At 35.7% G+C, this 17,284-nt stretch overlaps 2 protein-coding genes across 2 annotated transcripts; one reads left to right on the forward strand and one right to left on the reverse strand.

The window, feature by feature from the left end:
- Positions 1 to 314: 314 nt before the first annotated feature.
- On the forward strand, positions 315 to 5,088 carry LOC306859955 (uncharacterized protein). The gene is made up of 5 exons (XM_079401384.1): positions 315 to 669; positions 2,267 to 2,854; positions 3,028 to 3,063; positions 3,553 to 3,651; positions 3,746 to 5,088. Exons 1-5 carry the CDS (start codon positions 659 to 661, stop codon positions 4,677 to 4,679), a joined length of 1,668 nt encoding a protein of 555 aa, XP_079257510.1. The 5' UTR covers positions 315 to 658; the 3' UTR covers positions 4,680 to 5,088.
- Positions 5,089 to 8,469: 3,381 nt separating this feature from the next.
- Positions 8,470 to 9,312, reverse strand: LOC306858780 (GTPase IMAP family member 4-like; the record flags this gene model as incomplete). Its single annotated transcript, XM_079399502.1, has 1 exon — positions 8,470 to 9,312. The coding sequence occupies one exon, from the start codon at positions 9,310 to 9,312 to the stop codon at positions 8,470 to 8,472; it is 843 nt and encodes a 280-aa protein (XP_079255628.1).
- Positions 9,313 to 17,284: the final 7,972 nt, after the last annotated feature.

Raw genomic sequence — 17,284 nt, forward strand, 5'->3', positions numbered from 1 at the left:
GGAATTGAGAAATCTGTTACATATTTGACATCGATGACTTTAGCATGTACAGGGCGATGAAAAGATAGCAACATTTATGGTTTTACGATGAAAGTGTTTGAAGTGCACAAAGAAAAATAAAGATTTTCAAAGATTTACACGCGCTGCAAATAATGTTATCAATTTCTTTATTTTTGAGCCTTAAGAAGACTTTTTTTTGCAATCTTTTATTTTTTTAATTACAAAATAATTAGTTTTACTCGCAAACACAGAATGTTTGAATGAATAATAAAGACACTAAATAATTCCATAGTTTACGTCGCCCTCATATGGACGGAACAAACACTTCATTGTCCCAACAACAGGCGTGTGAGTTGTGCAATGCCAGAGTCATCAGTATACAATGCGCTCTTTAAATGAAAAAGGTTCGGTCGGTGATGGAAAAACATGTGAGAGTAACATTTCTGTTTCCAGTGCGTTTAACCGGATGGTAAACGTACAATTGTCTTGTACCCCTGAACCTCTGTGACGACGGGCGGAGCAACGAAAATTGAGAAGAGAAAGCGAAACTTAAACCTCCGTCCCGAGCAAAAACAAAAGATTCCTCTTTAGGTTTCTCACCTTAGCTTGACAAGTGTCAGCAGCACAACTTTCCATCTGCAAACTAATCTGAAAAACGATGGGCACCAGGTGAGTATTATTCGTAAACTTTAAATCAATGCAGTTATTTTTTTATTATTATTTATTAGTCATACAAATTTAAGTCAAAAATAAAAAGCCACGTCAGAAGCCATATTTCTCAAACAGCGAAGAGAAAAAAAAAATAAAAAATACACAAAGTGCCGTTAAAGTCTAAAATACGTTTTAACGTGATCGTTTATAACCAGTCTAGTGAAGTTTAATGAATTAAACACTGTTTCTTCAAGTTAAATACTATCACATTACAAAACAACCTGGAATACAGAAAAACTGGTTAACTTGGCTAATTTTTTTCATGTAACTTAGCTAACGTTAGCTGTATTTTGTTTGGGGTGTGAAACTTAATGTAAATTGCATTATTGTTGAATAACTTTGAGTTCTGCACTGTGAAAAAGTATAGGCTACAGTATTTGTTTTGTCTTATTTATTTAACTAAATAATAAATTTTTCTACTTGGCTTAACTATATGAGTTTGAATAAACTGAAAGTGGACAGTGAAACCACAGGTTTTAAATTTCAAAGCTTTAGTAGTTAACACACACACACACACACACACACACACACACACACACACACACACACACACACACACACACATGTTGGTTTTTGTGGTTTATGGGGACTCTCCATAGGCGTAATGGTTTTTATACTTGACAAACTGTGTGTGCTATTGTCCTACACCTACCCTACGCCTAAACTTAGCCCTCACTGGAGACTTTGTGCATTTTTAGATTTTCAAAAAAACACCATTTAGTATGTTTTTTAAGCCTTTTGAATTACGGGGACATAGGCAGTGTCCTCATACACCACCTTCATATTGTAATACCTCTGTCATACCCATGTCATTATACAAATTTGTGTCCTCATAAACCACACACACACGCGCACACACACACACACACACACACAAACAATGTGGCTTGGCACTGATGGCGGTTTGCCAGTGTTTCCTCTTGAACATTCTTAAACATCCTGGACAAGAGGAACGTCTGACCAACAATAATCATGTTTGTTAACATCTGTTTCAGGCAATTAGAGAGATAACTAGAATTTATGACCAAAGGGTGCATACTGTTTGACATTTATTGAGCTATACAAGTGTAATTATATACAGGATGCTACGTACATACCAAATACATAAAAAGTAGTGTCATCAACAAATACAATTAATTACGACTGTGATCACCCTAGACATTTAGGGGAACACATCCTTCCAATGTTCAGACCAGTGGTCCTTCAGTACAATTTGTTCAATGGCAGATTCTTGAACTTGAATATTTGGTGATATCCGTAGCATGAATTGGGTTGTTTGCCAAACATGTCTGCGAGCTTGTAAGAACAAAACCCAACTATGAAACTGAACACCCCACAACAAACTGTAGTCAAGAACTTAACCTAGATATTATCTTAAAAGGAACTACAGAATAGCTCTTTTCAGAATTGTTTTGTATGGCAGCTGAGGATGACCTACTTAGTAGTTTAAGCTGTTATTCCAGAACTCTTTTAAAATGCATTAATCACATATATATTCAGATAAGAAATATGATTGTTACTAACTAAATTCATCTGTTTTGATTCTATGACTTAGAGAACAACTACAGGAACTCCTGTCAGAGTATGTAGAGGACACACTCATCTGCATTTCGACAGTGAAGGACTTCTGTGACAAACAACAAAAATGGTCTCTTCAGAGAGAGACAGAGCTGGATAACATGAGAGACATCAAGGACAGAGCAGACCAAGTCAGTCTTAAGTTTGACCATGTTAAGCGCTCCGAGAACAAAGCCAAGGCGTTTGGGGAATACCTGTGGAGTGGTTTAACTCAGGTCACAGCTGATTCCAGATATCTGGAGCTGGAGAAGGAACTGGGCGCCGTCCTGAAGGACACACTTGAGGGGCTGGAGAAACTTGACCACTTTCTGGATGCAGTGGAGAAGCTCACAGTCACCTCACTGTTTGTCTTCACTGGACAGAGCTTCTTGCCAAAAGGAGAGAGTCCTGAAAGTGTGCGATCAGTCATCACAGCCGCCAGAATGGCCTCTCCTCTCCTCATCCACTTTAAACGAAATGCAGAAACCTTCTTCCTTCCTTCACTCAATAACCTGGACGTCCTGACCTTTCAACTAGACAAATACATACGCATCACTGAACAGATCTGTGAGAAGATGGAGAAGAAGTAGGTTTCTGACATTCTTGCAATGTAGATTTTAAAAGTTATTTGATTGAATAGACATCTTAATACACACAGATAATTGAATCATCTCAGTGGTATTTACTAAATCATCTAAGGCTTAGTTCCATAATTTTATCAGTTATTAATATTTTTATGCATTTATTTTTTTCTCACAGATCTAAGAGTGTTTTTTGGTTTGAAGATATCGATAGGTAAGTAATAATAAATAATACATTAAGATGGAGTAAGGTTCAAACATCTTCAAAAACCTGACTTCACAGTTTATTGGTTTTTATGATAATCACTAAAATATATGCCTATATATAATTCATAGAATTATAGTGCTTTTCGACTGCACCTCTTTGATAGGAATTCTTCAATTGTCTTTATTCAGTTGGCCTAAATTGGTTTATATAGAATATTCGATTTAACATTTTACAGTAATGACACCCTTTTCAAAACATAAGTACTTAAGAATGATGTCAGATGTATTTTATTTATTCTGCAAAAACAATTTAATAAATTCATGATTTTCACTTTTGTGCTATAAAAACTAAATTAGCACTAAATAAAAACTAAATCAATTTATATGCCTATATATATTGGCTGATGCATTGTCATGCTTTCATCTTTCTGTACAATGCAAATCTTCATCCCTTGTGTAGTTTGGTGCGTATTAATAATTCTGAAACTCTTCACAGACTTAAGAAAGGTGAGCCTATAGTGAAGTTCAGCTTGAACTTAAGTGAGGACTCCATGCAAAAAATGCTTAATCATTTGAAGCAGTTGTGCAAAATAAGGTGAGACCTTTCATTTTTGTATCACGATCAGCTGTTTTCTTCACTGCATTGTCAAAGGTGACTGTAAACTATTCTCTTTCCTATTATTGTCTAGGATTGACCAGAACACCAGGCTGACCTTCATTTTTCAGGAACATGCTCAGCGCTTCATTGGTGTATTCAGTCAGCGTTACTCTAGAATGGAGCAGTTCCTGTCAGATCTGGAGGAGAGCGCAGTCCAGCTGGACAGGATGAAGATGGGGGCCAGTATCTCCACTGTGGCTGGCAGTTCAGTGGGTATAGCAGGGGGAGTCTTGTCCATTGTTGGTCTTGCTCTTGCCCCCGTCACTGCAGGAGTGTCACTGGCTCTGACACTGACTGGTGTTGGTCTGGGGGTGACCAGTGGTGTCAATAGTGTCGTCACAGGCATCACTGAGGCAGCAGTCAACAGCCATCATGGGAAAAATGCACAGAACATTTTCCAGAGATACATGGATGATGTGGGTAAGATTCTAGACTGTCTGGAGCAGGCCAGTAATGAGGAGCGTTTAGAGGGGCTTGATGTTGTAGATATGTTTGGAGCAGGAAAGTTGATAGTTCGTGCAGGAGGAGTGGCCAAAAGTATTGATGTCCTGGTAGATGCAGCTTCAGCTGTCAAAGTTCTCAAAAGTGAGGAGGTGATTGTAACTGCAGCCAAGGTCGGGCTCCAGGAGGCGCAGAATGCTCGCAGCATTCCCAAACTGGCTGCAGACCTGCCCGACATTGGGCAGCTGGCGAAAGGGACGCCACTAGCTCTCTCAAAGTCTGCTAGAGCTGGATTCATCACTCTAAATGCCCTCTTTATTGGCTTAGATGTCCTGTTTATTTGCAAAGACAGTATAAGTCTGGCCAAAGGGAGCAAGAGTGAGGCCTCTCAGCTCATCCGCTCCAGAGCAACTCTGTGGAAATCTGAGCTGGAGGCCTGGCAGAAGATCCATGATTCCTTATGCATTGGAATATGGAGGTTTTGGAAGAGCCAGGAAGTGTTGGAGCAAATCTTTCTGCCTTAAAATAGTTTTAGAGTAATTTTCTGCTAAAGTATTTTTCAAGATTCAAGAAGAATTGAGACGAACATTAAATATTTGTCTTTAAAGGAATTCCTGTTAGATCTTCTGTCCTGGAACATTAATCAGTTATCAAAAAAAAAAAAAAACATTAATCAGTTATCAACGCTTATGTTTTTTAAGCTTTCTGTCTTGTTAATAATTAATGTTAATAAAATGCAAGTGTTACTGAGATCTGCTCAATTTATAGCCCATAGTAATGAATGATAAAAATGATTACTTTTAAAAAACTTGAAAATTATTACATACTGGTCCAAGCTTAAAAATCTGTTTAATATATGTACATATGATTTACACTGTCAAATCACATTTGTATATAACCAATTAATAAATAAATTGCAATAATGTTTGTCTTACGTTTCAAGGACTTGTGATTTATAATGGATTGTTTATATTTATATAAGTTGTCTGGTTACATCTCATTTGTAGATCAGAGTGAAAGCATTTACAGTTTATCATGTGTTATTTGCTCTTAGGGTGGTGTGAGTTTCAAGTGCTTCAGTTAAACACTGACAGATCAAGTGATATGATAAAATGTATAAGCATAAAGGGAAATTTTGAAAGCCACAGACTGATTTCAGCAGAGGAATAATTACAAATGTTGCATCTTGCATTTTTTTTATTCCTCAAAGACAACCAGAAAAACAGAAACATGCAACTTTTGCATATTAAAGGAAGTTGTGTAATTATAAGATTCAGCTTCACTAAATCCTGGTTTTATTTAGCGTACACATTTCAAGATTTAAACATTTTATTTGTTTTTGAAACCCTAAAACTGGCAAAAGTACCGCAGAATGTTGTTGGCCATGATTCTTTTGTTGCCATGAGAGTATTTTCGCAACAAGGAAATAAGTTTGAATGCAAAATATTGCGACAGTATATTATGACTGAACTTTCATAATCTAACGTTACAAAGTGCTGTTAAGTTCACGTCCCTCATTTGTCATTTGGTTGGTGTCACAGGTTGTCACTCTGGTGAATGCAGATGCGCAGTGATGATGGCCTCTGGTGGTGAGTTGTGGAAGTTGCAGTGTGTTTTAAGTGAGGTTCTCTCCATCGTTCACTGTTGTTTGCAGCTCTGACGAAAGCTACTTCTGGTACTGAGAGGCTGGTCACTGCTCATATTGTACCTGGGTGAATATCTCTGTTCTGTAGAAAACAAGAAAAACATCCTCTAAGCGTGACTCTGACACGAGCAATAGTGCTGCTGTCAAGAAAATCGGACGGGCTCAGGTAATCACCTAACGTTAGACGCCATATTTAATTTAACGCGAATAAAAACAAGGCTGTGAGGGACAGAGTGACACGCTCTGTATAGAGGTACTAGATCACGTAATTTTCACACTATTAACCAACTTTTAAAACTGTTTAATTGAGTTTTTTTTTTCTCGGAAAAGACGTTTCTTTTAGCTGAACAATAATTTGTTAAACAACAGTAAAATCCATTGAATGCACTCGTCCGTCACAGCCTCGTTTTCCTTTCAAGAATTAAATATGGCACTGCTTTGACTAATATTGCCATTGTTTTGTTGTTATTTATTCACCAACAAAATTAATTCGGAGGATCTCAAGTCATCTTTCGAAGCAGCTTGACAGCAGGCTATTAAACAGCAGAATCAGTGGTGCTAACTTTCTTAAAATATGAGCAGGGCCTGAAAAGCCTAGACCAAAATTGTATTGTTGTGCCCTCCTCCTCCCCTCCAAAAGGTCAAAATAGAACTTTAACAAAATCTAAAAGTAAATAAATTGTAATTAAATTGTACAATTACAATTTTAGCTCTAGACAGTTACCTATATGACTATTATTAATACAGTTGTCTGATTGATTTTATAGTCTCAATTATTCAGAAATCACTCAAAAGAATACTGAGCAGTTTTATTGTGATAAAGCCATGGTTAATTTTTGTAAGGGTTCAGGGTTGTGATGGCCACATGTTTTGAAGATAGAGGCTGTAGCATTTCTATCTCAAAAATGTAGCCAAAAATGAAAGATTAAGTGGATATTTAAATTAGCCTAAATGTTTGGTCAATATTAACGGACTTGATCGTTCTGTAAGTGTATTACCAGGCCTTTGGCTCCCTTTATGTTGCATTTGCAACAATATGTAATGTAAATATCTAAATTGTTTATTTTGTATTATATTATGTAGGACTGTTTTAACAGTGTTTTTTCAATGAAACCATATAATTATTAATTAACCAATCATTATTGCCTCATTGTTTTTATAAAATGTATTTTAAGTGATTTTAAAGGATGTTGTTGGCTTAGGTCTGTTTTTATAACGGCAAAAAATATTACCATCCATGGGTACAAGAACCATGATTTTTGGTTTTATTCGTAGTAAAACCATGGCTAGTTTCCGTAAGGGAACATGGATGGGCTTCATCTGTTTTTCTTTCTTTACTCTGCACCGGATTGCTGATGTCTTTTCACAGCCATAACTGTCCATCAATTATGATCATTTGTTTTTGTTGTGTCGCGGAGCCAATGATAGATTTCTTCAGTGTAGTCAATGAAGCTTGAGAAGCAGAGTTCCAGATGTCAAAATAAGACTTTATTGAACAAAGTAACAAAGCCGAGATGACGGTCACCATATCTAAAGTCTCTGTCCGTCGGGGCATTCAGTTTATACCCATCTTTCTAACCATACTTGGTAGTTCCGTTTTTTAATTGCCTATCTGGTTTGCCACAATTTCTTATAAGCCCACCTGGCCAATTTTAATTGCTTGCCACTTTTACTCCCCTGGCCACTTCATTTTAATGGTGGAATTTGGCCAGATCATCCACCTTTATTCTGCTGCCAATAAGGTGGCCACATGGGAGATACACCAAGCTTGTTTATCTGTCATACTCTGGAAATAACCCAAAGTTCATAGGGTTATTTGAGTTCACTGATACAGTCCAATGGATAGGCCCTCAGACTTGCATTCTACATTAGGACATCCAGTATTGGAATAACTCAACATATTAATTAGTATATTGATTAGTTTCATGACCATGCATCATATTTTAAGTAAGATATTACCATATTGAGTAAATGGCATCATATAAAGTAAAATTACACAATACTTTCAGCCGCAAACATGAGGTGCGAGCGGTCTCGGTTGCGTATGCGGGAATGCTGCGTCACGTGTGATTAGCCTACTGCGTCTGCATTCACTGTAAAACACATTTTTTATAATTATATAATATATATATATATATATATATATATATGTATGTTAATGTTAAGATTTTTTTATGTATATGAATGTTAATTTTAATACTAATATGGAACGAAAGTGTTTTTTTTTTTTTTTGAGCAACTGAGCAACTGGAGTTGGTGCCCTATGCAAACTGAGTACTCTGCATATAGGGGGCAGCGTACTGAATACGAGGCAAATACAAATTAAACAAAACGTGTCATATTCTGCTCCAGTCAATTAATATTTTTATCTATATGATTTATTGGTTTTGAATTATGAATTAAAACATAAATGGGAAGTAAATGAAACCACTTCTGAAACTGAAAATGTAAAAGTAAAAAAACAAAACAAAAAGTAATTTAAAGGTGCAGGTATGTAAGATTGACAGCTAGCGGTTGAAATGGGTAGTGCAAAAACAAAGGCATTCTGCCCTGGAACACATTTCAGAGTAGAATGTCTTCAGAGTAGAGACAAAAACTTACATACAGCACCTTTAAAGTTTTACATTTTACTTGAAATTGATTGTTTTGAAGTGGTTCAATTATGTTCATTAATATCCTTTAACGTCAGTGTTTAATATCTTGAACCTAAAGGACAAGAACATTGTCTTACCATCCACTGTCCGTTGGTCCGTTTTCCTTCTCGACCTTCTTAACTCTCTCACTTTTTCTATTTTCTCATATTTTTTTCGCTCTTCCTCCAATCTTCTCAACTCTTCTTTCTCCATTTCTCTGGCCTGTTCCAACACCTTCTCACTGGAGAGCATAGTCTCCCCATTGGTAGCCATCATTTTCTTGATCTTAGCCAGAAGACTAGCCACCTGGTCCACGCCTGCTTTGGGATTGCTGAACAGAGCATGGAAACGGCCTCCACATTTCTCAATCAGCCTGTGTAGCTCGACGTTCAACATCACTTCTTGCTTTAAGGTGGAGCCACGTAACTGCTTTCTGTCTAAGATGGTGAAGAGCACCAAGCTGTAACTCCAGGCTTCTGGACCAAACAGCTCTATATGTTCCTCCACGGCATGACGTTCACGCTGGGAGAACGTGAATGACAGTGGCACCACCAGCAGCAGGGCATGGGCTCCAGGCTGGCACAGACTCATACTTCTCATTATCTCCTTCTTCACTGACCATACTGATGCAGAGGAGCCATTGACGTTGAACCATTCCCAACCTGGGGTGTCAACCACCAGCACCTGCTGTCCTCTCACAAGACCCTGACATGGGAAAGTCATTCGGGTCTTTACCCCAACCTCGTCAAAAGCTTTCTTGCCCATAATGGCATTACCAACAGCACTTTTCCCAGATTCTGTCACTCCAACCAGGACAATTCTCAGTTTAGAACAGTCAGATAGACAAATGCCTTGTTCTGTGGATAAAAAGATAGACATGACAAAAGGCTAAATGTAAGATTTGTGTATTTAAATTGCATATAAAAATTTAATTCATTTTAGTGACACAGTTTTAAAATGAACAAAGAAACTTATTTAATGCATATTTATGTATGAAATTTTTCTGTCATAAATATCATGGCATAGTTTATTATTAACTGTTTGCATCTATTTGATTTGAATTAAATAATCACATTTTCAAAATGCATTTATTCAAATTGCTTAGAATGAGAATGAATTTGTTTAAAACAATTAATAGAAGACATAGCTGTGGAACAGGCAATATTCAGTTATTTAAAACGTATGAGATTAAAATGATTGATGATAAATATATGAACCTGGTTATTGTGTATTTAAAACGCATTCAGTTTATTAGTAGTAATACAGAAGTCTTGCCTGTTTTAATTATATATGACTGACAAATAAGCATCACGTTAAGTTAATGTTGAAACTGTAAATTATGTAAATTGTTTATGCAATTCAAATGCAGAAATCCTAAATTTAGGTTTAAATTCTTAAGATATTATACAGGTAAAATTATAAAACACTTTCACTGCAAATTAATATTTCATCTCCATGTATTTATTTATTTGGCATCAGGGTTTATTTTACAATCATGACTGTACAGTACATGATAACATGGAAGGGTACAGCCAAAATAGATGTAATACTGTAGCTATTTAAGGGAAACGGTAAGCATAAATAATATTCTACCATGACATTTTATTTACCATAAACTGTTTAAGTTACATGACAATTATATTTAGCTTGGTCTGAATTGGCAGCAGTAAAGACAGTAATAAAAAGGCTGTATGAATACCAGCTGCTCGATATTGAAATGATTGCTCCCTCGATAATAGTATTATATAATAAGCACACACCAGACTTGTCTGTAGACACTAATTGCTTCATTAAATTTTCATTTGGTGCATGCCTTATTGATTTGGAAGTTTAGTACATCTGATGAATAACTTTGGCTTTATTTCACTGCCATGACCTATTGACGTCAGAGCTGTTTGGGAAAAAAAGGAATAGCAGTAATGGAAATCTTTTTTTGATTAAAAGGGCAAAAAAGGTGACTAAAAAGATCAACATCTGAAATTAACTAATACATGTATTAAATTTACTATAATCACTGAACAATCCCTTTAGAAAATTTTGTAAAATTGGCAAGTTCTGTAAAATGAAATAAATCAATTTTGAAGTAATAACACTGATTGTAATCTGTAGCATAGCAGTTATGTGGATTATTGCTTATTTTAATTCTTGCTATTCTTGACAGTTTTGTTTAGGAGAGTGAGAGAATTTTATGTTTAACTATCTGTAATAGTCTACTTTCTAAATGTCATAACAAACAGATCATGTGCACTATAAAAACCAGCTATGTTGAACAAACCATTGCAATCCATGTTTTTACCTGTGGTTACAATGATCTTGCAACAAATAATACAAACCCGATTCCAAAAAAGTTGTGACACTGTACAAATTGTGAATAAAAACAATGCAATGATGTGGAAGTTTCAAATTTCAATATTTTATTCAGAATACAACATAGATGACATATTAAATCTGAGAAGTTTATTTTAAATTTCATGGCATCAACACATCGCAAAAAAGTTGGGACAAGGCCATGTTTACCACTGTGTGGCATCCCCTCTTCTTTTTATAACAGTCTGCAAACGTCTGGGGACTGAGGAGACAAGTTGCTCAAGTTTAGGTATAGGAATGTTGTCCCATTCTTGTCTAATACAGGCTTCTAGTTGCTCAACTGTCTTAGGTCTTACATCTTCCTCTTTATGATGCGCCAAATGTTTTCTATGGGTGAAAGATCTGGACTGCAGGCTGGCCATTTCAGTACCCGGATCCTCCTTCTACGAAGCCATGATGTTGTAATTGATGCAGTATGTGGTCTGGCATTGTCATGTTGGAAAATGCAAGGTCTTCCCTGAAAGAGACGACGTCTGGATGGGAGCATATGTTGTTCTAGAACTTGGATATACCTTTCAGCATTGATGGTGCCTTTCCAGATGTGTAAGCTGCCCATGCCACACGCACTCATGCAACCCCATACCATCAGAGATGCAGGCTTCTGAACTGAGCGCTGATAACAACTTGGGTTGTCCTTGTCCTCTTTAGTCCGGATGACATGGCGTCCCAATTTTCCAAAAAGAACTTCAAATTTTGATTCGTCTGACCACAGAACAGTTTTCCACTTTGCCACAGTCCATTTTAAATAAGCCTTGGCCCAGAGAAAACGCCTGTGCTTCTGGATCTGTTTAGATATGGCTTCTTTTTTGACCTATAGAGTTTTAGCCAGCAATGGCGAATGGCACGGTGGATTGTGTTCACCGACAATGTTTTCTGGAAGTATTCCTGAGCCAATATTGTGATTTCCATTACAGTAGCATTCCTGTATGTGATGCAGTGCCGTCTAAGGGCCCGAGGCACTGTAGATGATAATAACTTCAAACTCTTTGCAATTTTTCTCTGAGAAACTCCTTTCTGATATTGCTCCACTATTTTTCGCCGCAGCATTGGGGGAATTGGTGATCCTCCTGCCATCTTGACCTCTGAGAGACACTGCCACTCTGAGAGGCTCTTTTTATACCCAATCATGCTGCCAATTGGCCTAATAAGTTGCAAATTGGTCCTCCAGCTGTTCCTTATATGTACATTTAACTTTTCCGGCCTCTTATTGCTACCTGTCCCAACTTTTTTGGAATGTGTAGCTCTCATGAAATCCAAAATGAGCCAATATTTGGCATGACATTTCAAAATGTCTCACTTTCAACATTTGATATGTTATCTATATTATTAAAGTGAAGTGAAGTGACATACTGCCAAGTATGGTGACCCATACTCGGAATTCGTGCTCTGCATTTAACCCATCCAACGTGCACACACACAGCAGTGCACACACACAGCAGTGAACACACACAGCAGTGAACACACACAGCAGTGAACACACACCCGGAGCAGTGGGCAGCCATTTATGCTGCGGCGCCCGGGGAGCAGTTGGGGGTTCGGTGCCTTGCTCAAGGGCACCTCAGTCGTGGTATTGAGGGTGGAGAGAGCGCTGGACATTCACATTATATTGTGAATAAAATATAAGTTTATGAGATTTGTAAATTATTGCATTCCTTTTTTTTATTCGTAATTTGTACAGTGTCCCAACTTTTTTGGAATCGGGTTTGTACATTTGAACTATTTACTGCAGTAACTTTAGTACATTTATTAAAGACAGTCTATCCAGAAGAGTGTACTGACCATGACAGAGGGATATTTCTGTTAACTCATCCATTCTGATCCAGTCTGTTCAGTGTTTCTTTGTTAAATGTGCTGCTCTCCTTACAAAATGTTGATTAATTCTTGATGACTTGATGGTCTGTTACAGATAAAACGATTTGACTGGGAAATATTTCATCTAAATATAATTTTTCCTGTACATTGCCAGAGCAATCCTGTATCAGTTCTGATCAGGCTGTGTTTACAGCCTCTTTTACTGTCATACATATCCAAAGTACAAACTACGAAGACCACACCTGTTGCTTACTAACTTTTATGCTGTTTAAGAAATGATATAGTCCTATGCTTTATTTAGAATTTATATATGCTTTATTTTCAAATCAATTGACAGTTATTATTATATTTTAAACTAGTATTTCTCAAATATAAAGTCACACTTTACCCTACAGTGTTCATGTTATTATGTGTTTATGTGTAAACATGCCTTTTTAGTTATAATAATACAGTTTAATATGTGATATGGACTCTAATCTGTGTTATTATAATTATTTATTAACATCCAACCTGGGATGAAGAGACAGGTTGACGTCACTTTTTGCACACTAAATTCTGCTTCCACACTGATTCCAAAGGTCATCTGCTTTTACTGGTTTCTCCACCTTGCAGGTGGAAAGAGCATTGTGGAGAGAGAAGGTCCTTGTGGTGTGGGTGGGGCACCCTCATCAGGATCCTAGCAGCACTGCTCTGAATGTACTGCAGGTTGTACAACACACGTGCTGCAAATTCTCACAACACGACCAAACAAAGAAACGCACTGCAAATAAAATTTATTTGGTTGTGTTGTGAGCATTTGCAGTGTGTTTCTTTATTTGTTTGTGTTGTGAGCATTTGCAGTGTGCCGTTTTGACTTTTATTCCTTCTCAGGATATGAATTCTTGATATCAGAAATTAAATTTCTACTAGTAACAATGGCTATTTTTGATATCAGCAATAACATTTCCACTAGTAACAATGTTAGTTTTTGATATCAACAATTCAATTTTCACTAGTTAAAATGCCAATTCTTGATATCAGTAATTAAATTGTTGATATCTGTAATTGTATTTTCACTAGTTAAATGTCACCATAGGCTGCCATTCAAAATCAATTGTTGATATCAAGAATTAATTTCTTACTAGTTAAAATTACAATTTCACATATCAGAAATACAATTCTTACTAGTAAAAATGTCTATTCTTGATATCAACAATTTAATTGTCACTAGTGACAATGTTCATTTTTGATATCTGAAAATGTATTTCTGATATCAACAATTGGGAGGGTCATTGCTGATATCAACAATTTAGTTCTTGATATCAAGAATAGACATTTTTACTAGTAAGAATTGTATTTCTGATATGTGAAATTGGAATTTTAACTAGTAAGAAATTAATTCTTGATATCAACAATTGATTTTGAATGGCAGCCATGGTGACATTTAACTAGTGAAAATACAATTACAGATATCAACAATTAAATTGTTGATATCAAGAATTAAATTGTTGATATCAAGAATTAAATTGTTGATATCAAGAATTAGCATTATTACTAGTGGAAATGCAATTGCTGATATCAAAAATAGCCATTGTTACTAGTAGAAATATAATTTCTGATATCAAGAATTAACATTTTTACTAGTAAAAACTGAATTGTTGATATCAAGAATTCATATCCTGAGAAGGAATAAAAGTCAAAACGGCTTGCCATACACCACCTGCTGTCAAACCAGGGGCGGGTTGGGGCCAAAAAGTGGCCCTGGATTTTTTTGGCACAGAGCGGCCCACCAAACCCGGTCCGCAACACACCACACCATAAATGACTGGCATACTTCTTTACATTATAATTAGTCTTTCTTGGTGTATATGGCAAATAGTAAATCATTTTTAAGGAGGCCGTTTAATATAACTAAAGTTAAATACCTGTATTATCAGTCCATATGACACAATGCTCTGGTATCGTCTAAGACTTGAATAGTGCAGAATGCAGACTGTTTCTATGGGCCTTTCTATTGGTCATCATATACAGCATTTGTCCTTTTGCAGGACCTTGACATCTTTCATTTTAAGGAATAGAGCTCCAGTTGTGGAAAAGAGTATTCAAATTATTTTGATAATGAAAAATACAGTAAACAGTACTGTGAAATATATGTTACAATTTAAAATAGCTGTCTTTTATGAGAATATATAGTAAAATAATTTATTCCTGTGATCAAAGCTGTATTTTCAGCATCATTACTTCAGTCTTCAGTGTCACATGATCCTTCAGAAATCATTCTAATATGATTTGGTGCTGAACATTTCTGATTATTATCAATGTTGAAAACTATTGTGCTGCTTCATATTTTTTGTGGAAAATGTGATACCATTCAGTCTCTTAAGATTAAAAAAATATAAATATATATTTATATTTTCTTCAACAAGGTTGCATTAAATTGATTTAAGTGTAAAGATATTTACACTTATTACGAAGTTCTTATTTCAAATAAATGCTGTTCTTTAACTGAGAACCATTAATAAAATTATTGGTTATTTGTATTTTATTATACCAATAATAAAAAAACATTATTAAGAATTGATAAAAAATAACAACTGATAATAATTAAGCAACATTAAAATGATTTCTGAAGGGGCACTGAAGACTGGAGCAATGATGCTGAAAATTCAGCTTTGATCACAGGAATAAATTATATTTTAAAATATCCTAAATAGAAAACCACTATTTTAAGTGTAATATTTCACAATATTATTGTTTTTACTGTATTTTTGATCTAATAAATGCAATATTCTTTCAAATAAAAAAAAGTGTTTATAATGAACTATTTCAAACTTTTAAACATAAAATAATGCATGTGAATTAATTAGCAAATTATATTTTTTATTAGGCTTATAATATAAATCACTTTCCTATGCACAGCACTCGAAAGCAAAAGTCTTCAGATTTACAATGTTTTAGAGTAAGATTGAGAATGTTTTTTTTTTTTTAAGATTTTTAAACATTTCTTAGACACGTGAAATCACAGAAGAAGCCTATCTAGAGATATTACATTAACTCTTATCTCATGTCTGCTGAAAACTGCTATAGCCTATTATAGGCTACATTGTGAGGAATAAAGTAAATGGCATTAAAATCTGAGAAATTTTAAAAGGCCAGTAGTAGTTTGCATTCTTGAAAATTAATGTCTTTCGTTTAAATTTATTTATTTTTAATCGTAAATGGTTGGCAAATATTTAGCTGCTTACTAACCTAAGGTTGCATTCAAGTCGCGCGCAGCTCAGCAGCTCACACATTGATTGGCTATTTCAAACATTTTGACATTGACGAGCTGGAGCACACTATATTAATTAGAATTTTTGAATGAAGTGGGCCACTCGTCTTGGCCGATGGAAGGATAGCCTATACGTATATTTACTACAATTCATTTTTTATATATATTTACGCAAAGGGCCGGGCCCACATTATACAGCGGCCCACTCCTTCCGCTCTGAAATGGCATTCCTTCTCTGATGACGTCAGTTTGACGGCTTGGCCAGAATATCCTTAAACACACCCCTCCAACCGTTCGTCTGCTATGAGTGAGAGACAGAGAGGAGGACTGAAAAAAATAAAATCACGCCCTCTATTCAATATTCGGTTTCAGCTGGAAATACGTCACTACACTGAAATGAAGCTGGCAGCAACTTCCGGTTCACGCGGACTTTAAGCCTTGCTCTCTCCTGAGCCAATGCTCCCCATTATGTTAAACATTTTGCTTCTTTTGTGAGTAAAGCTCCTTTGTTTGATTACAGCTATATAGGTGTCATCACTGTGGGACAGAGGATTGAAGTGTGTTCTCGCTTTTATTTATGCTTTTCACTTTGCTACTTTCCCTCACAATCCCCTAGACAGGAGGGGAATGTATAACAGAAGTAAAAAATAAAAACCTCTCTAGTAATATTTCAATATTTACTGAACCTAAGCAACTTAGGGTACTCAATTATCTAGACTCAATTTTTTTTTTTTTTTTTTTTAAATGCATCAGGCGTATGAGGTTTGTATTTCTCTCAGTCATTATTGTAATATAATACATGTCTTACATTTACTATCATCTCTGAATAATCCCATTAGAAAGTTTAGTACAATTGGCAAGTTCTGCAAAAAAAAACAAATTCTCCAGTAATAAAACTGATGATAATAGTCTTAGTATTATAGCAGTTATTTGGATTCTTGCTAAATATACTTGACAGTTTTGTTAAGAAGAGTGAGATAATTTTATTTTTAACTACATCTGTGGCAATTTATTATACTGTACATAGCAAACACATCATTTGCACTATAAAAACATCCAACAAACCATTGCAGTCCGTGTTTTTACCTGTGGTTACAGTGCTTTTATGACAAATAACAAAGTTGAAATCATTACTGTGCAGTAACTTTTGCATTTAATAAAGGACCGTCTATCCAGAAGAGTGTACTGACCATGACAGTGGGATGTTTCTTCTCTCTCGCCCATTCTGATCCAGTCTGTTCAGTGTTTCTTGGTCAAATGTGATGCTCTCCTTACAAAATTTTCATTATTTCCTGATGACTTGATTGTCACAGCTGAAATGAATGAACTGGGACATATTTCATCTGTCCTTTTATCTAAATATTGTTTTTCCTGTACATTGTCAGAGCAATCCTGTATCAGTTCTGATCAGGCTGTGTTTAC

This window comes from Barbus barbus, assembly GCF_936440315.1.
Source record: "Barbus barbus genome assembly, chromosome: 3".
Taxonomy (NCBI): domain Eukaryota; kingdom Metazoa; phylum Chordata; class Actinopteri; order Cypriniformes; family Cyprinidae; genus Barbus; species Barbus barbus.